At 40.9% G+C, this 26,448-nt stretch overlaps 1 protein-coding gene across 8 annotated transcripts in view; it reads right to left on the bottom strand.

Annotated features, from left to right (window-relative positions):
- Ccdc138 (coiled-coil domain containing 138) overlaps positions 1-26,448 on the bottom strand; it is a 78,199-nt gene that overhangs the window by 16,467 nt on the left and 35,284 nt on the right. For 7 of the 8 annotated variants that reach the window (XR_005497585.2, XM_017601799.3, XM_574765.8 and 4 more), the window contains 2 exons: positions 18,845-18,961; positions 12,834-13,026 (listed from right to left, as the gene is read on the bottom strand). Coding sequence is in view for 6 of the 8 variants with exons in the window: in XM_017601799.3 (XP_017457288.1) it covers positions 12,834-13,026; positions 18,845-18,961 (310 nt within the window). In the remaining 2 variants the exon portion in view is untranslated. Of the gene's footprint in view, positions 1-12,833; positions 13,027-13,267; positions 13,350-18,844; positions 18,962-26,448 lie in introns of those variants that run through there. The other variant, XR_005497586.2, reaches the window with a different exon arrangement.

Raw genomic sequence — 26,448 nt, 5'->3', positions numbered from 1 at the left:
CTCCCATGGGATTTAGGTACAGGGAACTGTTGACCGGGTCCCTTCAGGTCCAGGTGGTATCTGGACCACAGGGGACCTGCCGCTTGAGTGGCTGTTTGTTTTCAAAAGGGAAACAGGAGTGGAGTGATGTTGGTGGGGAAGATCTTGGAGAAGATGAGGGGGAAGAAATCATGATCAGAATATAGTGGATGGGGAGCTGGAGATGTGGCTCAGTGGTTAAGAGCATTGACTACTCTTCCAGAGGTCCTGAGTTCAATTCCCAGCACCCACATGGCAGCTCGTGGCCATTTGCAACTCCAATTCTAGGTGATCTAGGTCTGATCTTCTGACCTACATGGGTACCAGACACACACCCAGTACGCATATATGCACACAGGCACCACATTCATCCAATAAAAAGAAACCTTTTTAAACGAAAGATAAAGGATTGACATCACTTTAAAACAGTAAAAGAGGGGTTGGGGATTTAGCTCAGTGGTAGAGCGCTTGCCTAGGAAGCGCAAGGCCCTGGGTTTGGTCCCCAGCTCCGAAAAAAAGAACCAAAAAAAAAAAAAAAAAAAAAAAAAAAAAACAGTAAAAGAGTTGGTTGGGGACTTAGCTCAGCGGTAGAGCGCTTGCCTAGCGAGCACAAGGCTCTGGGTTCGGTCCCCAGCTATGGAAAAAAACAAAAACAAAAAACAGTAAAAGAGAAATCATCCAGCAGAAAATAGATCAAGGCTGTGGACATAAAATCTATAGAAAAGAAACTGTAAATTACATGCTTACATGCAAAAGGTTAAGCTTGGAGTAGTGTCACACACCATTACGTTCCAGCACTCACAAGGCAAAGACAAGAAAATCTCTGAGTTCAAGGCTAGCCTGGTCTACATAGTTAGACCCTATCTCAAAGATAAAACAAAATAAAATCATTATATGGAGCCATATTTTCATTAAATAAGACTGGAAAATACTAAAAAATCAGTAATCCTAAATGCTGGAATGGATGGTTCAAGAAATGGCAACACACACACGCACACACGCGCGCGCGCGCGCGCACACACACACACACACACACACACACACACACACACACACACGGGGTCAGGGGGTATACTCATACATATACAGACACTTCCCCAAACACAATAAACACAATATATACACATACATCCACAAACATATTCATACACAGACATATCCACACATATATACAAAATGGACATATGTTAATATGTGCAGTGACAAATTTAAGAAATGAGTGAAACATCCCATTGGTAAGTAATGACTGGCTAAAAATTTTTTTTAAAAAGCTACACAGAATACTTTAAAAATAACAGATTCAGTATATACATATGAATCTGGAAGTTAAATAAATAAATTTATGATTAAAAGACATGGGCTCAGCATGGATGGGAAGGAAGCAGGCTCTAGAATCCCACATCTAGGTAACTAGTGGCAACTGAAAGAGAAGACGTGGCCTGGGAAACAAAGAACTCACATTCCAGTAGATGGCTCTACACCCACACATCCAGGTAGCAGTGAGTGAACTGGGTGAGTGTACTGGCTGGTTTAGTGTGTCACTTGACACAAGCTGGAATTATCACAGAGAACGGAGCCTCAGTTATGGAAATGCCTCCATGAGACCCAGGTGTAAGGCATTTTCTCAATTAGTGATCGAGGTGGAAGGACCCAGTCCATTGTGGGTGGTACCATCACTGGGCTGGTAGTCTTGAGTTCTATAAGAAAGCAAACTGAGCAAGCCAGAGGAAGCAAGCCAGTAAGAAACATCCTTCCATGGCCTCTGCACCAGCTCCTGCTTCCTGACCTGCTTGAGTTCCAGTCCTGACTTCCTTTGGTGATGAACAGCAGTGTGGAAGTGTAAGCTGAATAAACCCTTTCCTCCCCAACCTGCTTCTTGGTCACAATGTTTGTACGGGAATAGAAACCCTAAGACAGTGAGTTTAAAAAGAAGAATTCATACAGTTGATGGGAAACATGGTAAGTATAGAGGGAAAATCAGGAATGAGGGAAAGTACATTATATGGCTATAGGGGAGGGGCTGAGGAGGTACTAGCAGGTGACAGCTGCTGGTGGAGGGACAGCTACTTTTCTTTGAGGAATGGCCATTGGTAGGTTACCCATGCACATCTAGGCACATCAAGTCTTCAGTAGAGATCTCTTGAAGAGGCACAGAGAACACCTGCACACCTTCAGACCAGTCTGTCATCAATGGCTGAGGAGCAATGAACTCAGGGCACAGTCCACTCATCCCATGAGTGGCACAGACTCCATGGCCCAGACTTCTCAGCAGTGGCTTGCTTATTGTTCTCCATCTCTTCAGGGTCTCTGGAGAGGTAGAGATTGGGCATGACCTCCCATGGGTGCCCACAGAAGACGGTGCATGCACAGAACTTCCCAAGTCAGGATCCACCATATCAGACTCATTGAGTGAGCTCCCTTTTGTTGTTGCCTGGGGTAGCAATGCCCACATAGTGCAGAACAGAATTTCTGTTACACAGAGCATGGTAGGCAGGTTGGCATACGATGCCTTTATGAGGAGCTGGTGGCCAGCTCTAGGACCAGTGGCCACCAAAAGAGGAGGCTCCCTAAAGGCTGCCTGGATCTGGTTGGTTAAAGTCCTAGAAATGAAGGAGTAGGCAATTGGAGTAGCCCTAGTGGCAGCAGAAAATAACAGCATGGCTTGCTGGCCAGTGTTCCCAGAGAAGATGATGAAGGCATCCACAGGCAGGGATAGCTAGAGTAATAGATAGATAGTGCAAGCTACAACTTCCCCAGGCCCTCTTCAGATTTATGATGTAGATAGCATCACTTTCCCTTCTGTGGATGCACCATCTGGAATTCAAGGTTGGTACCACCTTCATTGAGTTCCTGTGGCAAGGAATTTGAGGACATCCTCTTCATCTACAGTACATCAAGGACTCTGTACACTGTGAGTGTTTTTCTCTAAGTTACAAATGTGAATCAAAAGCAACACTGGTATAAACCTGTCTTGGCAGTATGACTATGGGATTAGAAATATTTGAAAAGAACACATATTTCAAAGGGGGGTGTGATAGAAGAGGTGAGGATAGAGGCAATGGAGGAGGAGAATGAGGGGGGCATAAGCAAGATGCATTCTATGCGTGCATCAAAGTCTTCAAAATATTTATAGGTTCAAGGAAAAGATAAGCGTATAGATGTGCTTAAGAGCAGAGGACGTTGAAGACGACATGAACTAGGGAGTTCATTTATATGCCTCTGGGAGAGTCATTTATTCCATGACTGATAGCTTTAAAAATCATTAGATGACTCAAATATGAGCCCACATAGCTACAGCCACTTGAATGTTGGCAAAGAGACCAGAGTACATAGTAAAGGCAGCCTCTTCAACAAATGTGCCACAAAAGCTGGCATACTTCTTCCAATCCCCACATAGAAGAATGGCAGCGGACCCTTCTCTCTCATCCTGTAACAAAAAGCAACTCCACATGGATCACAGGCCTTACTGCAAAACCTCAAGCTCAAACTGTGAGAGGAAAAGGCAGGGCAGAAACTCTGAGATGTAGCTATGGGCAGCGAGTTTCTGGAAAGGACTCCAACTGCTCAGGACATAATGCCAACAATTGACAAGTGGGATTTCATTGCTTCAAAGGCATCTGCATAGTAAAACCAAGAAGATACAATCTGAATGGGCAAAGGCTTTAACTATACACCTTTCAAAAGTGAAATAAAAAGAAATTTTAAAAATCCAAATCAATAAATGGGCCAATGAAAGGAAGTCAGTTTTCAAAAGGATGAAAACATGGCCAAAAACATTTAAAAAAAAATGTTGAATTTTACTAGCCATCAGAGAAATACAAATTAGAACTACTAGGAGATTCCCTCTCACCCTGATCAGAATGGCAGTCCTTAAGAAAAGAAGTAGAGATGGCTCAGTGGTTAAGAGCACTGACTGCTCTCCCAGAGGTCCTGAGTTCAATTCCTAGCAACCACATGGTGGCTCACAACCATCTGTAATGGGATCCGATGCCCTCTTCTGGTGTGTCTGAAGACAGCTACAGTGTACTTACATACATAAGAAAAAATCAGTAAACCCTAAAACAAAACGAAGTAGCAGTAAATGCTGGCAAGACACAGACATACAGACATACAGACACACACAAACACAAACACAGACACAGACACACAGACACACAGACACACACACACACACACACACACACACACACACACACACACACACACACACACACACCCCTATCTCAGGGCTAGATCATTATATACACTGCTTGAGGGAAAGTAAACCTGGCCAGCTTCTGTGAAAACAAGTTTGGAAGTATCTCAAAAAATTAAAACAGATGTACTTTGTGGTCCAGTCACCCTACCCATGTGAACTTCCCCAGGGGATCCAAGCATCCATCACGGAGACACTTGCACAGCAATGCTCACTGCAGCACTGTTCACAAAAGATGAGTTACAGAACCAACCTCAGCATGCCTAGGAGTGGAGAGAGAACACGTGTATATGCACCACAGAATTTTATTCAGCCAGCAAGAACAAACTTATTTTTAGGAAAATTGATGTGACTTGAAATTACCATATTAGCTTTTTTTCTCTTACTTGTGGGCCCTGGATCTTATGCGACATAAAATCAAGTATCTACATAAAGATGTGAGAGTAGTGCAGAACTGTCTGGGGGAACTCGGGACTAATGGGAAGGGGCAAGAGGAAAGGGAGAGAACGGAGTATGGGGGAAGACATGCTCAAAGTACGTTTTGGGCTTGTTACAATGTCTTTGTGAAGCTGAGTTCTATGTACTATGAAAACATGGCAGTAAGCATATAAAGGAGTCTCTCTGGTGGCTCTGCCTGAAATCTGAGCAGGAATTTCAGGATTCGGCTTTCCTGAGTTATCACTCACTAGGGTGGGGTTTCTCATGAGGCCTTTGTGTCTCCCACGTTTCGTTAGGTTACTCTCACACACACCCCTGTATATAACCCTAATAAGCTCACCAACTCACCAAGCTAATAATAAATAATCATTACTGTGCACGATGCTCTTAAATTTATTATGTTTCCATACCTCTAAACTTATCCCAGCTGTGACTATTACTACATCTGTCACTCCAAAAACCTTCCTCAACCCTTTCATAATTTCTCCTTCTATCACCAACTCTAGACCTAAGCAATCATTAAAGGTTTATGTCAACAGGAAGGGGAGAAATGATGTATACTTAACTTAAAAAAAAAAAAAGGTTTCTGTCATGGGGTGGTACTTTCTGTCATTCAGGTTACATCAAGGTCATTGCAAGGTATTTGTATTTTCTGCAATAAATTTAAGTAATCATCTCCAATGTATTTTAGCTTCTTTCACTTGGCATAATTACTTTTAGACTCACTGTGCCACGACAAATATCAACAGCCTGTTCCTTTTTATTGTTAAGTAATATTCCATTGTGTGGCTGTAACATTTCTTTCTTCAGTCTCTGATAAACATCTGGATTGTTTTCAGGCTGGAGCAGAACTTGGGAGGCTACTACGGACAAATCACACATAGACCTGTGTGTAAAAGTATGCTTTGCTACTCTTGGGAAGATGCACTAGGACAGAATGGATAAGACCTGCTACATTTCACACGTTATAGTAAGAAGTAATTTTCAACAGACACCCAATTATTCCGCAAAGTCACACCGGTCCACAGAGTTCTGGGCAAGGTGACTCACACAATCAGACACTCAGAGCCATCAGTGACATGGCCATCAGACAAAAGGGCCTGAGCAACAGCCTGCTTTTCTTCACTGCTCTTTGATTTTGTTTGGGTCTGATGTGACCAGCTGCTTTGAGCTCCTGCTGCCTACACTTCCTCACCAGCATGGATGAGGACTGAGTTCTGAGCTGGGAGCTGAGATCGGCCCCTTTCCCCTACGTTGACTGAGTTCTGAGCTGGGAGTTGAGATCGGCCCCTTTCCCCTATGTTGCTTTTGTCAGGACATTTCATCACAGCAGCACCTAAGTTCCACAGTGAACACAGGGGCTTAAGCTAGAAGCTTCCAGAAGGAGGATGCCCGCCATCTTTACATGTGTATCTCTGCCATTCAGGTCTTCTTTGATGAGGCTGCTAACTGCTCTCACCATTTTAATTTTAAAGGGACTGTCTTCTTACGCATCAACCCCCTTTTCTAGGACATGCAATTTGCAAGTAATTCGGTTTTTAACTCGGATTTCCATAAACATTGTATTTTAAAAACATACACTTTAGGGTAGGGAAACAGCTCGATTGGTAAAGTACTTGCTGTTCAAGCATGAGGACCTGAATCTGAATGCCCAGCATCCACGTAAAAAGCAAGGAATGGCAGCACATGCTTGTAATCCCATCTCCAGAAAACTGTATACAGGAGGACCCCTAGGGTTTGAGGGCCAGCAAGTCTAGGCAAAACAGTTAAGTTCCCAGTTAAAATGAAAAACGCAGCTCAAAAACTAAGGTGGAAAGTAACTGAGGAGGATATTCAATGTTGACCTCTGGCCTCCATATACATACACCTGAACACACACACACAATGAAAAATCAAAATTTTGAATTTTAAAAAATGTATGTATCTTGTATGTGTGTGGCCACTTGTGTATAACAGGTGTACCAGGTGCATGTGGTGCCTATGGAGGCTAAAATAAAGTACCATATCTCCTTGGAATTAGAGTTACAGACAGGCATGAGTCAGCCGATGTGAGTGTGGGGAACTGAATTCCAGGTCCTCCGCAAAAGTAGCCAAGTGCTCTTAATGGCTAAGCCATCTCTCTAGCCTCCAGATTTTTTTCATTTTGATAAAGTCAAATTACCATTTCCTAAATCAGGACAATTATGCTCTGTTTAGCAGAGTTGGGGGACTTGACACAATCATGAGATTGCTTTGAATTACATAGCAAATTCAAGGCCAGTCTGGGCTACATAGAAAATCTGGAGCCAGTCTGGTTTTATGACATATCATATTAAAAGGGGAGGAAGGATTCTGTGCCAAACCCAAGTTTAGTATCATAATCTCTTGTGTTTTCCTCTCGAAGTTTAATAGTTCTAGCTTTTCAATGTTGGTTTGCATTCTATTTTGAGTTTCTTTTTGTGGTATGTGAGGGTGCAAGTCCCAACCACCCCACATATGATAAACTATCATTCTAGAGTCATTTTCAGAAAGGACTGTCCCCGTCCATAGTGAACTGGCTGGACCTCCGAGTTTAGAAATTGGCTTATCGATTTCTATCTAAAAGTCTAACACCATTTTGATCACTGTGAGGTGACAGCAACCAATTTGGAAAGAATGGCACCAAATAGTAAACGACCTGGCCCATGGGTAAAGTGTCTCTATCTAAATGTGTCTGCCTATTTGACCTTCAGCTTCTCAACTTAATTTTAGATTTTAGTGTACAATCTACATTATTTTATATCTTTTGTCTCCCACATGTTTATAAACGGTTCATAGTTTTATTCTAGAAGCGTTTCCACTGAGTGCACAGTATAATTGCTAAGTAAAGTCATCTGTGCCTATAATTTTCCTAAAGGAAAACTTAACAACTACAAATTCGATTTCTATGCAGAAATAGGAACATCCAGGTTAAGAGATTTGGCATTTCTATCTTTGAAATAACATGCCGTTTCCTCAGAAGTGTTGAGTGTGTTGCTTTACCCTGTCCAGAACACTCCTTCACTTCTTTTGACTCCTATCACCTCGTCTCTGCTGTCTGAGTCCATACCTTCTCTTCCTTTCTCTTCAGTTTCGCTAGAGACTTATCAGTTTATTAGCTTTCTCATGAAAAAGTTTTAGTCTTCACTGATTTTTCTCCATTCATATTTCCAGATTCCTTCTCCTGATCATAACCTTACAGTTTATTTTTTATCTGCTCCACTGCCCTCCCCTCTGTTTTAAAAGAATTTGGGGCCTTTGAATGGCACTTTCCCCACATTCCACAAAGCTTGGAATGTTCTGATTTCATTTCTTCTCATCTTCTGTGATCTACAGGTTACAAAGAAGTACTTTAATTTTCAAATACTTGAAGGTTTTCTGAGTATCAGCTGAAATCTTTTTAAATTTGTTAAAGTTTGTTTCATGACCCACACAATGTCCTAACCATGAGGATTACAGTGTTTTCTTCTGCTGTTATGTTTGTTTCTACAAACAGATCAAATTGGTTGATAGTGTTACTCAAACCCACTTTACTTTTTAAAAAGATTCATTTTTTAAATTACTTTATTATTTTGTGTGAACAGGTATTTTGCCTGCATGTACGTCTGTCTGCCACAGTGCACTGCCCAAGGAAGCCAGAAAGGGGCATTGAATCTCCTTAGACTAGACTTACAGAGTGAGCTACCATGTAGGTGCTGGGCATCAAACCTGGGTCCCCTCAGAGCTCTTAACTGCTGAGCCATTGCTCTAGCTCAGTGTTTCTTAATCTTCCTAATGCTGCAACCCTTTAATACAGTTCCTCCTGTTGTGCCGCCCCCCAACCATACAATTATTTCATTGCTACTCCATAACTTTGTTGCCACTGTGAATCATAATGTAAATATTTGATATGCAGGATAAATGATATATGACTTCCCCACAAAGGGGTCACAATCCACAGATTGAGATCTACAATAGTTCCTTATTTTTGTTGAAGTACATGAATGTATGTGGTAATGTATGTGGCTATGTGCACAAAAGTGCAGTGCCTACAGAGGCCAGAAGAAAGGGTCATGTCTCCTAGAACTAGAGTTACAACCAGTTGACGGGTATTCAGTATGGGTTCTGGGAGGCAAACTCCAGTCTTGGTAAGAGCGATATGCACTTTAACCACTTTAATCTCTCCAATCCTTAAATCCTTACTCTCTAGTAATATTTTATCAGCTACTTAACAATGTTGTCATAACTGGCCATACTTGTGGACTGTTTCTTCTTTCAATTCTATCAGGTTTTGCTGACTGCTTAATTATTATGAGATAGCTTGCTTTATCTCCAAAACTTGGGTCCTCAGAAATTTGCTGTATCTAGTATTAATGTTGTGTCTTATCTTTTTCTTTGTTTTGAGATAGGATCTTAACTATGTAGCCCTTGGCTGACCTGCAATTTGCTATATAGATCTGGCTGGCCTCAAATCTCAAATGCTGGGGTTAAAGATGTGCACAACCATGTCCAGCTACTGCGTTGTTTTCCTTCTTTTTTTAAACATTTTTTCATTTTCGTTTCTTTCCTTTCCCTTTGTTTTTTTTTAAGATTTATTTATTTATTATATATAAGTTCACTGTAGCTGTCTTCAGATACACCAGAAGAGGGCATCAGATCTTATTACAGATGGTTGTGAGCCACCATGTGGTTGCTGGGATATGAACTCAGGACCTCTGGAAGAGCAGTCAGTGCTCTTAACCACTGAGCCATCTCTCCAGCTGTTTTTCCTTTCTTAGTGGTTTTTTTTTTTTTTTGGTTCTTTTTTTCGGAGCTGGGGACCGAACTTAGTGTTTTGTTTACTTACTTTATTTATATATAAAATGTGTTTCTTGTAGGAAGAGTACAGTTATATTATTCAATCAGACATGTTTTACTTTTTAATTACGGTATTTGTCATCTTTTTGGCATTTTTGCTACACTTCTCTTTTACTGATTTTTTAGTTTTTTTTTTAATAAAACCCTATAATCTTACTTTCCAATATTCACACAGCAGCATGTTCAATACTGTATGTACTGTTAAGTGTACTACACAAGAAGTGGGACAAAGAACATCTTACTCAGTTTTATTTCTCCATACCAAATAAACAGCTCTTCTTGAATGTTTGCTATTTCAGAGTTTAACAAGAATGAATGTTATGGGCCAGCAAGAGGGCTCGGTAGGTAAGGTGCTTGTCACTACACCTGATAGTCTAAGTTTGATCTGCAGAATACATATGCGGGAAGGAGAAAAACAAATTCCCACAAACCATCTTCTGACAAGCTATGTGCATTCCCCAATAAATAATTTAAAAATAAATAATTTAAAAATGTAATAAAATAAAAAATTAAAAACCATTACATTTTATTAGATGATGCTACACGTTGACGTATGACTGAATATTCTCCATGATTAACTGAGTGGTTTTGAGTTCCTCATTTTGACTTTATTTACCTCTGGAGAATATACATGGTTTGTTTTGGTTGATTTTGTTTTTGTTTTGTTTTGGTTTGGTTTTAGTTTTTTTGAGACAGAGTTTCTCTCTATAACAGCTCTTGCTGTCCTAGAAATCGCTCTGTCGACTCAGCTGGCCTGAACTCACAGAGATCTGTCTGCCTCTGCCTCCAGAGTGCTGAGATTAAAGGTGTGCACCACCACCACCTGGAGAATAAACATGCTTTTATGTGCAGAAAAGATTCCACCATAGGTCTGTGGTGAATTTTACTTTGTGTTCATAGTGCCTTTTCATGAGAGACCTTTAAAAGTTATCAGCAATCTATTACTACAAACTTGAGAGCCATAACCAAGTAACCAAATCATACATTAGGATTAGGATTTTGGCTTCAAGCCATCAGGAGTGATTTAACAGAACACAACACTGCTGAGGAAGCAGTGAAAACACTGTCGCATCCAGGGAAAAAAAATGACTGCTCAGACTTGGATGCTAAGTCAGCATGTGGGGAGATAGAAGGATGGTTTATTTGCTAGCATTCCTTCCCTTTATGAAAAGTCTCTTTTTAACCAGTCAAAAAGAGGTAACTCATTATAGCAACATTTTAAATTTTAATTTATTCTTTTATGTTATGAGTACACTGTTGTTGTCTTCAGACACACCAGAAGAGGGCATCGGATCCCATTACAGATGGTTGTGAGCCACCATGTGATTACTGAGAATTGAACTCAGGACCTTTGGAAGAACAATCAGTGCTCTTAACCGCTGAGCCATCTCTCCAGCCCCTCGTTACAGCAACATTACAAATAGGCATTAACTATGTCTGACACTGGCTGTAGTGATGCTCTCGATCACTCACTGCCTTATTTACTCTTGTACACACACCATGCACTGTGTGAGGCACACACAGAGTCCCCCTCAGTGAATTCACAGCTGTGCAAGGCTGCTCTTTCTGGTTGTCAGGAACTGCCAACTAATCAGCTGTGTCCTCTAGCAAAACAGCCATACATGGTCCATAACCAACGTGTGTGCTTATGGAGGAAACCTTATTTACAAATCAGTATGTGACTACAGGTTACAGTTTCCTGTCCTGTTCTCTACTGGAAACAAAACAATTTCAACTTATGTGACAAATACAAAGGTAGCAAAGGACACATAAAAATATGATCAACAAAAGAATCAACGAAAAAATAGAATCAACAAAAGCAGGGCATGGTAGCACATGCCTTTAGTCCCAGCATTCAGGAGGCAGGGGAGAGGATCTCCATGAATGCTGTTGGGACCTAGATAAAATATTAAGGCCTGGGTAGAATGTTAAGGCCTGGGTAGAATGTTAAGGCCTGGGTAGAATGTTAAGGCCTGGGTAGAATGTTAAGGCCTAGATAGAATGTTAAGGCCTGGGTAGAATGTTAAGGCCTGGGTAGAATGTTAAGGCCTGGGTAGAATGTTAAGGCCTGGGTAGAATGTTAAGGCCTGGGTAGAATGTTAAGGCCTGGGTAGAATGTTAAGGCCTGGGTAGAATGTTAAGGCCTACATAATTGTTACGGCTATCCTGCCATTATAAGGAAACTTTCTCATGTTTCTGCTGTTACTAGAACACTTTCTATGTCAAGTTTGATTACACATTCTGTTCGATTACATATGTTCTGTGCCCTTGGAAACCAATCATGACAGAAGTCAGTAGAACTGTTTTGTACAGTTACCCACAATAAGCTTGGACCCAAACCAACCACCCAACAGTACTTCCTGCATTTATGTATTTGCCTTTTTAGTATTTGCCTTTATAAGCTATCTCTGGGATAGACACCAATGTAAGAGAGAGACCTGCACCAGTGTAAGAAATTATTTGGAATAAAGTAAAGTTTTAGTTCCCAAGACCTCCCTGGGAACTGACACCCTACTTGGCACAGAAAGAGACATGTACACAGATAACTGACGTCCTGGTTGGCAAGTTAAGGCATGAATGTTAGACAAGTTAAGTCCCCTGCCATAGTTGATATCCCAACCAATAGGAGCAGGATACGTGTACAGCAAAGACAGGTTCCTAAGGAAAGCCACTATTCCCAAATCCTGATTGCTGAAATAACTTGGCACTGATGTTTGTCGATTTGGGGCTTAAAAACCCTGTAGGATCTTAATTCAGGGTCATGGTTTAGTTCCCAAATCTGGACCATGGCCCGGGTTGACCAGTCAGTCCTGCATCATATGCTCAATAAACCATCCCTGTCTGACTGAGACCAATGTTCACATGGTTTGTGAGGCCATTCCTGGACCCAACAAGTTTGAAACCAGCCTGTTCTACATCATGACTTCCAAAGCAGCCAAAGCTACATAGACTCCCTGTCTCAAAACAACCCCAAACCAACAACCTGAAGAATTTCTTTTCTTTTTCCTTTTTTCTCTTTTTGTATTTTGAGACAGGGTTGCATGTGTAGCCTGAATGTCTTGGGAATCTCTCTATAAACCAGCCTGGCCTCCAACTCAGAGATCTGCCTGCCTCTGCCTGCCTCTTCTTCTGCCTCTGGGACACCAGGATTAAAAGCATGCCTCGCCACCATCTGGTGACTTTATTCTCTTAAACTCAGCAATTACAAGTAACTGTTTTCAAAATGTGTCACTACTGTAAAATAACTCAAAATCTCATTCTGAAATGCTTGAACATAGTTGAATATAAAAAATGCTTCATTATATAATATTTGCTTATAACTATTTACTCAGTAAACAATTAAGCTTACCTTGAGTGACTGTTTTGAGGACAATTAAGGTTGATAAGAATCTCAGTGACAAGCTGGAGCTCTTGAAGAACGCTGCTGTCTTTGCTTTGTTCTCTACAGAATGTTCTAAAGAATTATCCTGAGTTCCTTTCATTGTAACTCCTTTAAAGATGTCTTCCCCCAATCTCCTCAACGTTGACGTCATAGTTGAATGCTATTAAAAATATATGCAATTATCTATTTTAAATAGTTTGATCAAATGTATTCACTAAATAAAATACTTAAGAAAAATAGAATTGAAAATAAGCAAAATTACAATTAAAACTATATAAGTAACCTTTAAAAATGAAGTATGAACTGCTCTTCTTGAAATGTTTTTTTAAGAAATTATGATCAAATTAAATCCGGTATAGAGAAATATCAAAAAGGGGGGAGTTGGAATTCTCTGAGCTCACCACTTTCCCTCTTGGGAGCCAGGCCATTCCTAGGCTTTCTCAGAGGACCAGATCAAAGTGTGTAGTCAGCAGGAAGATCATCCTGACACAAAGCACAAAGGCAGCATCACAGACTGAGTGCAGTGACCTGCAAACTGATGGCCCAAGTCTCTTCAAGTAAGAAAAGCCAGGTTCCCAGGAACCAAAACTAACTTAACTCCTTCCAGACCCAGCCCCGGCCCCAGACCCAGCCCAGACCCAGCCCAGACCCAGCCCAAAGCTTGAAAGTCTGTCCTGGGCAAGGACATAGAAGTAGTTGCTTGTCAAATGACTGACTTTATGTTTTCAGATCTTATAGATACCTCCAGTGACTCTGAAAACATAATAATTTCAAAAGAAGAAAATACTGGCTCTGAATCATGGAAAATTATCATGGAATGAATTGCAACAAAAAAAAAAAAAAACAAAAAACGGACAAAACAGAAATAGTAACAGTATTTCTAGAATAACATGGAATCTGGTGTTCTCCCACAGACTCATTATGGCTCAAACAAAAGGAAGCCACTTCAAAGTCCTGGAAATGAAATGCTTACACTAGGTTTAGAAATAACTTAGACGTTTGTGTTGTGACTTAATTCTTCCAGCCCTTGTCACTGATTTTCATGATTTTTCACCCCTTCATGAGGATCTGTAAACTGATTCTGAGCTCAGCATGTTACTGAATGTGACTAGCACATGTCAAATACGTACACCAAAAACTAGAAACAGATATTCTGAGATTTTGGGGATACCAAATGATTGGGCAGTATTTGGTAAGAACAGTGTGATCTGATTTAAATGTACTATAAATAAGATTTTAGTATCTCTGAGGAAAGTATATAATTTTAGTAGCATGCAGAATGTTTCTATTCTTAAAAGTCTAAAACAATTAAAACTTACATCATTCAAAAACAACTTTTAAAGAAAATGATTGCAATAAAAAAATTACATAATGGAAGCAGGGTTAATATTCAAGAAAGCGTAATAATTCTGAGTGTGTATCCACCAGCCAACAAAGTTGTAACATGTGAACAGATTGGAGAGTTGGCGTGGGTGCTAAGAGCACCTCCTGCTCTTGCATAGGACCCGGTTTTGGTTTCCAGCACAGCATGACAGCTCACAACTCTGCGAATCAGAGGCCCTCTTCTGATCTCCATGAGTACTGCATCCAAGTGGTGGTACATGTTGTGGTTTGCCCTGGAGTTATCTGTATTTTGATGCTAATTCCACTGCCCCAAGGACAGCTGCCTAGTCATACTCAGGACTCAGGTGACTTCACCAGAACTTTCTCCCCATTTAATTTGTAAAATACAGGTGAGGGCAGGTACAGGATAGGAGGAGGCCTGTCATTGGACGAGAAGGATGGATGGGCGGGAGAGAAGTTTGGAGGAGGAGAAGGAAACTGGAACGGAAAGAGGTAGATAGGAGGAACAGAGAATAGTCCCCGAGGAGAGAAAATGGAAGCTGACGTTAAGATTCCGCTCTGTGTATTTACAGGTTGTTGTTAATGTTCTGAAGGGATGGGTGTGTACTGGACTTTATGTGTTTAGGTGGGCAATTATATCTTATCAATTGGGTCAAAGGTTATTGTGTTGCATGATCTTTTATGTGACAGTTTGAGTGTAGGAAACTGTGCGGTGGCTGGAGACACTGGACAGCTGCCGAGTTGAGATGAATATTTCTGGCAGGGAAATCTGTCTTGGAAACTAGATAGGTAGAGAGACTGCTGACGGGCTCAGAGAGAGGCCTTTGGCAGTGTGATATGAGATGGAGCAAAGCAGGTGAGAGGCTTTGCTGACTGAGATTAAGATATCTAGCAGGTATCTTGGGGCACTGCGGTGCCGGACCAAGTGTGGGTAAAAGACAGCATTCTATTTTTTATATTTTTACAACAGCGGATACATGCGTAGGCAAAATAGGCATGTACATATTTTTTGTTTGTTTGTTTGGCTTTTCGAGACTGTGTTTCTCTTGTGTAGCCTCAGCCATACTGGAACTCGTTCTGTAGACCAGACTGACTTTGAACTCAGAGAACTCAGTGCCCCTGCTTCCTGAGTGTTGGGTTAAAGGTAATTGCCATCACCATGCAGCTCACACACAAAAATTAATTATTTAAAGTGAGAAAAAAACAGATGGTCCAGGAGAAAACAAATGCACAGTCTATGATATAATTCCAACACACTATCCTCTAACACAAATGCACAGGCTATGACATAACTCCAACACACTATCCTCTAACACAAGTGCACAGGCTGTGACATAACTCCAACACACTACTCTCTAACACAAGTGCACAGGCTATGACATAACTCCAACACACTATCCTCTAACACAAGTGCACAGGCTATGACATAACTCCAACACACTATCCTCTAACACAAATGCACAGGCTATGACATAACTCCAACACACTATCCTCTAACCCAAATGCACAGGCTCTGACATAACTCCAACACACTATCCTCTAACACAAATGCACAGGCTATGACATAACTCCAACACACTATCCTTAACACAAATGCACAGGCTATGACATAACTCCAACACACTATCCTTAACACAAATGCACAGGCTATGACATAACTCCAACACACTATCCTCTAACACAAGTGCACAGGCTATGACATAACTCCAACACACTATCCTCTAACACAAGTGCACAGGCTATGACATAACTCCAACACACTATCCTTAACACAAATGCAGAGGCTATGACATAACTCCAACACACTATCCTTAACACAAATGCACAGGCTATGACATAACTCCAACACACTGCTCTCTAACACAAATGCACAGGCTCTGACATAACTCCAACACACTATCCTCTAACACAAATGCACAGGCTCTGACATAACTCCAACACACTATCCTCTAACACAAATGCACAGGCTATGACATAACGCCAACACACTACTCTCTAACACAAATGCACAGGCTATGACATAACTCCAACATACTACTCTCTAACACAAGTGCACAGGCTATGACATAACTCCAACACACTGCTCTCTAACACAAGTGCACAGGCTATGACATAACTCCAACATACTACTCTCTAACACAAGTGCACAGGCTATGACATAACTCCACACACTACTCTCTAACACAAATGCAAAGGCTGTGACATAACTTCAACACATTATTCTCTATTGACAGTAGAGTAGAACTAGATAAAGTATCAGTGCAGATATAAATACCACCAATTAACATTTATAAAACACTCTACCACAGAATAGATATATAAGTAATAACTTCAACAATACAGACACACCAGAAATCAAAAACAGAAAGGCCTACGGGAACTTCTAAGTAACACATACAGTGGAGAAGTTCTAAGGGGCCTGGAACACTAGTTTAGTTTAATGTAAACAAAGGGGCTGGAGAGATGGCGCAGCCGTTATGAGTGTTTGCTGCTCTTGCTGAGGACCAGAGTTCGCATCCCAGCACCCAGGCCAGGCAGCTCACAACTGCTTCTAACTCCAGGTCCAAGTGCTCTGACACCCTCTTCTAGTACAAACCCATACCCATACACATACATACACATAAAAATAAAATAAATATTTTTACAAATGTAAATGAAAATGTGACTATCAAAATATGTAGGACAAGGGGGATGCCTCTCAGGTGGCTAAGTGGCTGCTGTACAAACAAGCATAAGAACCTGCATTGGTGAGGGAAAGGGTGAGGGGAGGAAGGAAAGAGGGGGAACAGAGAGGGAGAAGAAGAAAGAGAGTGGAGGGATGGGGAAGGAGGGACGGGAGGAGCTGGTATGGTAACAGCATTCACTATAATCCCAGCACTGCTGAGACAGACCTGTGAGTTAAGGCCAGCCTTGGCTTCACAGTAAGACTGTGTCAATCCAAACACTACCACATACAGAAAAGGATAAACAGTCTTAAAACAATAATCTAAAATTTCAGTTCAGTAACCTAGAAACAAGAGAGCAAAATAAACTTAAAGTAGTAGAAGAAAATAAGAAAGAGAGGAGAATACTTAAATTGAAAGCAAAAATGTAGAAAGCAAAACAAAGAGATGATCCTTTGAAAGATCAATAAAAAAAAAAAAAAAAAAAAGGTTGGGGAAAACGGCCAAGGTAAAGAAGTAAAAGTCCACAACTTGTCCACACCGATGTGTAACAGAGCCACGGTTCTGAACACTGAGGCACATCAAAGAGAAGGGCCTGTGAGAACACACTGTCTGCCGCTGGGCCACAGCTAGTTTCAGAGAACCAGATATGTCGTGCCTGCTCTCATTTTCTCTTTACATTTCAAATTCTAGATGTATAAAGTTGTCAATGAGACAAAAATTTGTTTCTTCAAAAAGCACAAACTACAGGAAGTTAGAAAAATCATAATAATCGTGCAACTACAAGGAGAATTTGATCTGGGAGTGGGGAGAGCGTTCAGCAGGGAAAGACCCCTGTTGCCTAACTTGCCAACCTAATGATTGCCAACCAATCTTTGGGACTCACACCGTAGACGTTGTCCTCTGACCTCCCCATGGCTCAAGGGCCCATGGGTATGTGCTGCTTGTGCATGGGACACACACAGATACACAGACACACAGACACACACACAATATTATAAAATTTAATAAAAATTGAACTGATAATCTAACTTTCCCCCAAATATATCCCAGGCCTAGAGAGATGGCTTAGTGCTTAACATTTATTGGTCTTGCAGAAGACCTGAGTTCAGTTCTCAGTGCCCATATAACTCACAACCCTCTGTAATTCCAGTTCCAGGTTATCCAATGCTTTTCTTTTTGTGTGGCCACTACATGCACATTGTGCATTTACAAACATGTAGGCAAACATGCTATCGCTATAAACATATATACTACACAGTTTAACATAAAAATCAGTTGAAAATTTAAGTAGTTAAAAATCTAAAGGGGTGCACAAGAATTTTATGCAAAAATTATGTAATACTGATGCAAGGACAGGACGGTGTGAGGGAAAGGGGCAGGAACAGGACGGTGTGAGGGAAAGACGCAGGGACAGGACACTGTGAGGGAAAGATGCAGGGACAGGATGGTGTGAGGGAAAGACGCAGGGACAGGACGGTGTGAGGGAAAGACGCAGGGACAGGACGGTGTGAGGGAAAGATGCAGGGACAGGACGGTGTGAGGGAAAGACGCAGGGACAGGACGGTGTGAGGGAAAGACGCAGGGACAGGACGGTGTGAGGGAAAGACGCAGGGACAGGACGGTGTGAGGGAAAGACGCAGGGACAGGACGGTGTGAGGGAAAGACGCAGGGACAGGATGGTGTGAGGGAAAGACGCAGGGACAGGATGGTGTGAGGGAAAGACGCAGGGACAGGACGGTGTGAGGGAAAGATGGTTATGTTCCTATGCTGAAAAGACAGAGCACACGAAATTGGTCTGCAAGCTGAGTACAATTCCTAACAAAGCCTTAGGACAGTATTGTATAGAGAAGATTGTTCTCGAAAAAGAGCAGAGTGCACACACACTGCTATTTCTTTCTGTGAAACATAACCAAGAGAGCTGATGACAGTAAAGAATCTGCCAGAGGATAGACTCCAAAGAGTCAGTACCTGCGTGCCAGCATCCAGCTGCCTCAGAGACCAGTAGATAAACCGTACAAAAGGCTCATGCAGTTTGGTGTTCACCAACGGCATCCACTGGAGCTGCTCTGTCATCATAGGCAAAAGCTGCAGGTGGTGGAGACAAAAGCACAGCCACTTAGATATCTGACATTAACTGCCACCATTTCCCAAACATGAGCTGAACGACTTGTAGTACTGGTCTATCAATTTGGTCTATAAAGAAGCCAACTGAATTTGGATAATGCATTGACTATATAATTAATTTGGGGTAGGAAAGTGACATATTTAAAAATATTAGGTCTTTTGGACTATTTAAGTTCATTATTTAGATATTTTAAATTTGTCTCAAAAATATTTTACAGTTTTCATATCACCCATTTTATATCAAAATTATTACTTATGTATCTACTCTTTCATGTGGCCTATGTGAGCTTTCATTCCACTTAGGATTCCCTTCAACTCCTCCAGCCAGACAGCGGTTAGTGAAGCCCTTCAGCTTTTGTTTATCTGAGTTCTTGTTTCTCCATTTATGGAAGGCAGTCAGAGGGCATCTGACAGCTTCTACTTTCAGTCCTTGTGCCACCCCAACTGGCTTGCCCGGGTCTGCTGCAAGAGCTGCTAACATGTCCGCAGAGCTTTCTTTGTATGTGGCGACCTCTTCTTTCTTCCCTGGCTGTTTCCAAGTTCTTTTTTGGCTTAGGCTTTGGAACATGTGATGATTTATCTTGGGCTTAATCTCTCTGGAGTTATCTTAGATAACTTGGCTTCTTGGATTTGTGTGTCTATTTCCTCGATAAAAACATGTGGGCTGTGCTTGTCCACTGTCCTACCAAACCAGCTTGCTTCCTCTCTTCCTCCTGAGGCTTCGAATTCAGAGAGTCAATAAGGCAGTCGACTGATGCCCACACATACTTTCCTGTGAGTCCATCTCTTGACACTTCAATATTTTCACTTTTGTCGCATAGATCTTATGTCATGTTGTACTACTTTGTTGCTATTACTGTTGTTTTTTTCTCAAATTCTTTAAAAAATATCCCAACCCATCTGTTTTTTAATCACAAAAGAAAATCAATTTTATACAGTATATCCAATCTGGTCATAACAAATTATCAGACCTAGCCCACTGTGGGCAACTCCATTCCTCCAACAGGTGACTGTGTGCTGTATAAAAACCTATCTAAGTGCAGCAAGAGTGAGCCTATGAGTGGGCCTGAAGCAGTGAGTGGGCCTTTGCGGGCTCTCCTTCAATTCCTGCGCTGAGCTTGTGCCCTGACATACTACCTGTACATGAAAGAAGCCCTTCTCCCCACAGTGCTTTTGGCCATGGTGTTTATCACAGCAATATGGTGCTGTTTAACGTTCTTATGCTTATGACAAAAACAAGTTCCAAAGAAAGAGTTATTTTGTTTAAAAATCACAAACTGTACGATATGACTATTACATCGACCACAAATACTCAAATCACTAATTGATACTATCTACCCTCTTCTTAAGGATGCTAAGATTTCTTAAAGATAAAATGATCCTGAGCCAGATGTGAGACAAATATATTATTAAGTTAATGTACATTTTTTGTTTTTCTTTTCTCTCTCTGAGATAGGGTCTTACTATATATTCCTGGTTTTTATGAAACTTGTTATGTAGACCAGGCTGGTCTCAAAATCAGAGGCTTCCCTAACCTTGCCCCTGCTTTCTGGGTACTAGGATTAAAAGCATGTGCCATCAGGCCCAGGTCAGATTTCATTTTTACAGTTATTTCTGAGATAGATTTGTAAATTCCCTTCTGGCTTTGAACTTGCTGTAGAGAAATGGTTTATATAGGTGTTAAAAATACAAAGTGGCAGACACCACCTGGACCTGAAGGATCTGAAGTCCTTCAACAGTTCTCTGCACCCAAATCCAGAGGGGCAGACACGCCTGGGAAGCCAGAACAGACTACACTCTGCGCACATTTCTGACTCCAGAGGAAAACACCTAACGCCATCTGGGACCCCAGTGCATGGGGGTGGGGTGGGGGGTGTTCCAGGAAAAGGCACCACAGGCCCTCCTGCTAGCCACCCTCACCGAGAGCTCAAAAGCAGCCCGCCATGAGCAACCTGAGCCGAGGGACCACAGGTAAGACCAACTTTTCTGCTCCAAGTGACCTGCCTGGTGGACTCAGGACACACGCCCACAGGAACAGCTGAAGACCAGTAGACAGGAAAGACTACACGCCCGAAAGCAGAACACTCTGTTCCTATAACTGGCTGAAAGAAAACAGGAAAACAGGTCTACAGCACTCCTGACACACAGGCCTATAGAACGGTTGAGCCACTGTCAGAAATAGCAGAACAAGGTAACACCAGAGACAACCTGATGGCGAGAGGCAAGCACAGGAACCCAAGCAACAGAAACCAAGACTACATGGCATCATTGGAGCCCAATTCTCCCACCAAAGCAAACAATGAATATCCAAACACACCAGAAAAGCAAGATCTAGATTTAAAATCACATTTGATCATGATGTTGGGAGACTTCAAGAAAGACATGAAGAACTCCCTTAGAGAAACACAGGAAAACATAAATAAACAAGTAAAGGTCTATAGAGAGGAATCACAAAATTCCCTGAAAGAATTCCAGGAAAACACAATCAAACAAGTGAAGGAATTAAAAATGGAAATAGAAGCAATAAAGAAAGGACACAGGGAAACAAGCCTGGATATAGAAAACCAAAGGAAGAGACAAGAAGCCGTAAATACAAGCATTGCCCACAGAATACAAGAGGTAGAAGAGAGAATCTAAGGAGCAGAAGATTCCATAGAAATCATCGACTCAACTGTCAAAGGAAATGTAAAACGGAAAAAGCTACTGGTCCAACATATACAGGAAATCCAGGACTCAATGAGAAGATCAAAACTAAGGATAATAGGTATAGAAGAGAGTGAAGTCTTCAAACTCAAAGGACAAGTAAATATCTTCAACAAAATCATAGAAGAAAACTTCCCTAACCTAAAGAAAGAGATGCTCATAAACATACAAGAAGCCTGCAGAACTCCAAATAGATTGGACCAGAAAAGAAACTCCTCCTGTCACATAATAGTCAAAACACCAAATGCACAAAATAAAGAGAGAATATTAAAAGCAGTAAGGGAAAAAGGTCAAGTAACATATAAAGGAAGACTTATCAGAATCACACCAGACTTCTCACCAGAGACTATGAAAGCCAGAAGATCCTGGACAGATGTCATACAGACCCTAAGAGAACACAAATGCCAGCCCAGGTTACTGTATCCTGCAAAACTCTCAATTAACAAAGATGGAGAAACCATGATATTCCATGACAAAACCAAATTTACACAATATCTTTCTACAAATCCAGCCCTACAAAGGACAATAAATGGTAAAGCCCAACATAAGGAGGCAAGCTACACCCTAGAAAAAGCAAGAAACTAATCATCTTGGCAACAAAACAAAGAGAAGAAAAGCACACAAACATAATCTCACATCCAAATATGAATATAATAGGAAGCAATAATCACTATTCTTTAATATCTCTCAACATCAATGGTCTCAACTCACCAATAAAAAGACATAGATTAACAAACTAGATACGCAATGAGGACTCTGTATTCTGTTGCCTACAGGAAACACACCTCAGAGACAAAGACAGAGATTACCTCAGAGTGAAAGGCTGGAAAACAACTTTCCAAGCAAATGGTCTGAAGAAGCAAGCTGGAGTAGCCACTGTAACATCGAATAAAATCGATTTTCAACTAAAAGTCATCAAAAAAGATAAGGAAGGACACTTCATATTCATCAAAGGAAAAATCCACCAAGATGAATTCTCAATCCTAAATATCTATGCTCCAAATACAAGGGCACCTACATACATAAAAGAAACCTTACTAAAGCTCAAAGCACACATTGCACCTCACACAACAAAAGTAGGAGATTTCAACACCCCATTCTCATCGATGGACAGATCATGGAAACAGAAATTAAACAGAGACATAGACAGACTAAGAGAAGTCATGAACCAAATGGACTTAACAGATATTTATAGAACATTCTATCCTAAAACAAAAGGATACACCTTCTCACCACCTCATGGTACTTTCTCCAAAATTGACCATATAATTGGTCATAAAACAGGCCTCAACAGATACAGAAAGATAGAAATAATCCCATGGGGCCTATCAGACCACCACAGGCTAAAGCTGGTCTTCAATAACAATAAGAGAAGAACTCACACATATACATGGAAGTTGAACAATGCTCTACTCAATGATAACCTGGTCAAGGAAGAAAGAAAGAGAGAATTTAAAGACTTCTTTTTTTTTTTTTTTTTTTTTTTGGTTCTTTTTTTCGGAGCTGGGGACCGAACCCAGGGCCTTGCGCTTCCTAGGTAAGCGCTCTACCACTGAGCCAAATCCCCAGCCCTTAAAGACTTCTTAGAATTTAATGAAAATGAAGGTACAACATACCCAAACTTATGGGGCACAATGAAAGCTGTGCTAAGAGGAAAACTCAGGAGCTCTGAGTGCCTGCAGAAAGAAACAGGAGAGAGCATATATCAGCAGCTTGACAGCACACCTAAAAGCTCTAGAACAAAAAAAAGCAAATACACCCAGGAGGAATAGAAGGCAGGAAATAATCAAACTCAGAGTTGAAATCAACCAAGTAGAAACAAAAAGGACCATAGAAAGAATCAACAGAACCAAAAGCTGGTTCTTTGAGAAAGTCAACAAGATAGATAAACCCTTAGCCAGACTAACGAGAGGACACAGAGAGTGTGTCCAAATTAACAAAATCAGAAATGAAAAGGGAGACATAACTACAGAATCAGAGGAAATTCAAAAAATCATCAGATCCTACTACAAAAGCCTATATTCAACAAAACTTGAAAATCTACAGGAAATGGACAATTTCCTACACAGACACTAGGTACCGAAGTTAAATCAGGAACAGATAAACCAGTTAAACAACCCCATAACTCCTAACGAAATAGAAGCAGTCATTAAAGGTCTCCCAACCAAAAAGAGCCCAGGTCCAGACGGGTTTAGTGCAGAATTCTATCAGACCTTCATAGAAGACCTCATACCAATACTATCCAAACTATTCCACAAAATTGAAACAGGTGGAGCGCTACCGAATTCCTTCTATGAAGCCACAATTACTCTTATGCCTAAACCACACAAAGACCCAACAAAGAAAGAGAACTTCAGACCAATTTCCCTTATGAATATTGACGCAAAAATACTCAATAAAATTCTGGCAAACCGAATCCAAGAGCATATCAAAACAATCATCAACCATGATCAAGTAGGCTTCATCCCAGGTATGCAGGGATGGTTTAATATACGGAAAACCATCAACGTGATCCATTATATAAACAAACTGAAAGAACAAAACCACATGATCATTTCATTAGATGCTGAGAAAGCATTTGACAAAATTCAACACCCCTTTATGATAAAAGTCCTGGAAAGAATAGGAATTCAAGGTCCAAACCTAAATATAGTAAAAGCCATATACAGCAAACCAGTAGCTAACATTAAACTAAATGGAGAGAAACTTGAAGCAATCCCACTAAAATCAGAGACTAGACAAGGCTGCCCACACTATCTCTACTTATTCAATATAGTTCTTGAAGTTCTAGCCAGAGCAATCAGACAACAAAAGGAGATCAAGGGGATACGGATTGGAAAAGAAGAAGTCAAAATATCACTATTTGCAGATGATATGATAGTATATTTAAGTGATCCCAAAAGTTCCACCAGAGAACTACTGAAGCTGATAAAAAACTTCAGTAAAGTGGCTGGGTATAAAATTAACTCAAATAAATAAGTAGCCTTCCTCTACCCAAAAGATAAACAAGCCGAGAAAGAAATTAGGGAAACGACACCCTTCATAATAGTCCCAAATAATATAAAATACCTCGGTGTGACTTTATCCAAGCAAGTAAAAGATCTATATGATAAGAACTTCAAGCCTCGGAAGAAGAAATTGAAGAAGACCTCAGAAGATGGAAAGTTCTCCCATGCTCATGGATTGGCAGGATTAACATAGTAAAAATGGCCATTTTACCAAAAGCAATCTACAGATTCAATGCAATCCCCATCAAAATACCAATCCAATTCTTCAGAGAGTTAGACAGAACAATTTGCAAATTCAGCTGGAATAACAAAAAACCCAGGATAGCTAAAACTATCCTCAACAATAAAAGGACTTCTGGGGGAATCACTATCCCTGAACTCAAGCAGTATTACAGAGCAATAGTGACAAAAACTGCATGGTTTTGGTACAGAGACAGACAGATAGACCAGTGGAATAGAATTCAAGACCCAGAAATGAACCCATACACCTATGGTCACTTGATTTTTGACAAAGGAGTCAAAAGCATCCAATGGAAAAAAAATAGCATTTTCAGCAAATGGTGCTGGTTCAACTGGAGGTCAGCATGTAGAAGAATGCAGATCGATCCATTCTTATCACTCTGTACAAAGCTTACGTCCAAGTGGATCAAGGACCTCCACATCAAACTAATAGAAGAAAAAGTAGGGAAGAATCTTGAACACATGGGCACTGGAGAAAATTTCCTGAACAAAACACCAATGGCTTATGCTCTAAGATCAAGAATCGACAAATGGGATTTCATAAAACTGCAAAGGTTCTGTAAGGCAAAGGACACTGTTGTTAGGACAAAACAGCAACCAACAGATTGGGAAAAGGTCTTTACCAATCCTACAACTGATAGAGGGCTTATATCCAAAATATACAAAGAACTCAAGAAGTTAGACTACAGGGAGACAAATAACCCTATTAAAAAATGGGGTTCAGAGCTGAACAAAGAATTCACAGGTGAGGAATACCGAATGGCTGAGAAACACCTAAAGAAATGTTCAACATCTTTAGTCATAAGGGAAACCAAAACAACCCTGAGATTTCACTTCACACCAGTGAGAATGGCTAAGATCAAAAACTCAGGTGACAGCAAATGCTGGCAGGGATGTGGAGAAAGAGGAACACTCCTCCATTGTTGGTGGGATTGTAGACTGGTACAACCATTCTGGAAATCCGTCTGGAGGTTCCTCTCAAAATTGGACATTGAACTACCTGAGGACCCAGCTATACCTCTCTTGGGCATATACCCAAAAGATGCCCCAACATATAACAAAGACACGTGCTCCACTATGTTCATAGCAGCCTTATTTATAATAGCCAGAAGCTGGAAAGAACCCAGATGCCGTTCAACAGAGGAATGGATACAGAAAATGTGGTACATCTACACAATGGAATATTATTCAGTTATCAAAAACAATGACTTTATGAAATTCATAGGCAAATGGAGGGAACTAGAAAATATTATCCTGAGTGAGGTAACCCAATCACAGAAAAACACACATGGTATGCACTCATTGATAAGTGGCTATTAGCCCAAATGCTTGAATTACCCTAGATGCACAGAACACATGAAACTCAAGACAGATGATCAAAATACAAATGCTTCACTCCTTCTTTAAAAGGGGAACAAGAATACCCTTGGCAGGGAATAGGGAGGCAAAGATTAAAACAGAGGCAGAAGGAACACCCATTCAGAGCCTGCCTCATAT

This window comes from Rattus norvegicus, chromosome 20 (genome assembly GCF_036323735.1).
Source record: "Rattus norvegicus strain BN/NHsdMcwi chromosome 20, GRCr8, whole genome shotgun sequence".
Lineage (NCBI taxonomy): Eukaryota > Metazoa > Chordata > Mammalia > Rodentia > Muridae > Rattus > Rattus norvegicus.
The sequence above is the reverse complement of the archived record's forward strand: the minus strand, read 5'-3'. Positions and strand labels throughout refer to the sequence as shown.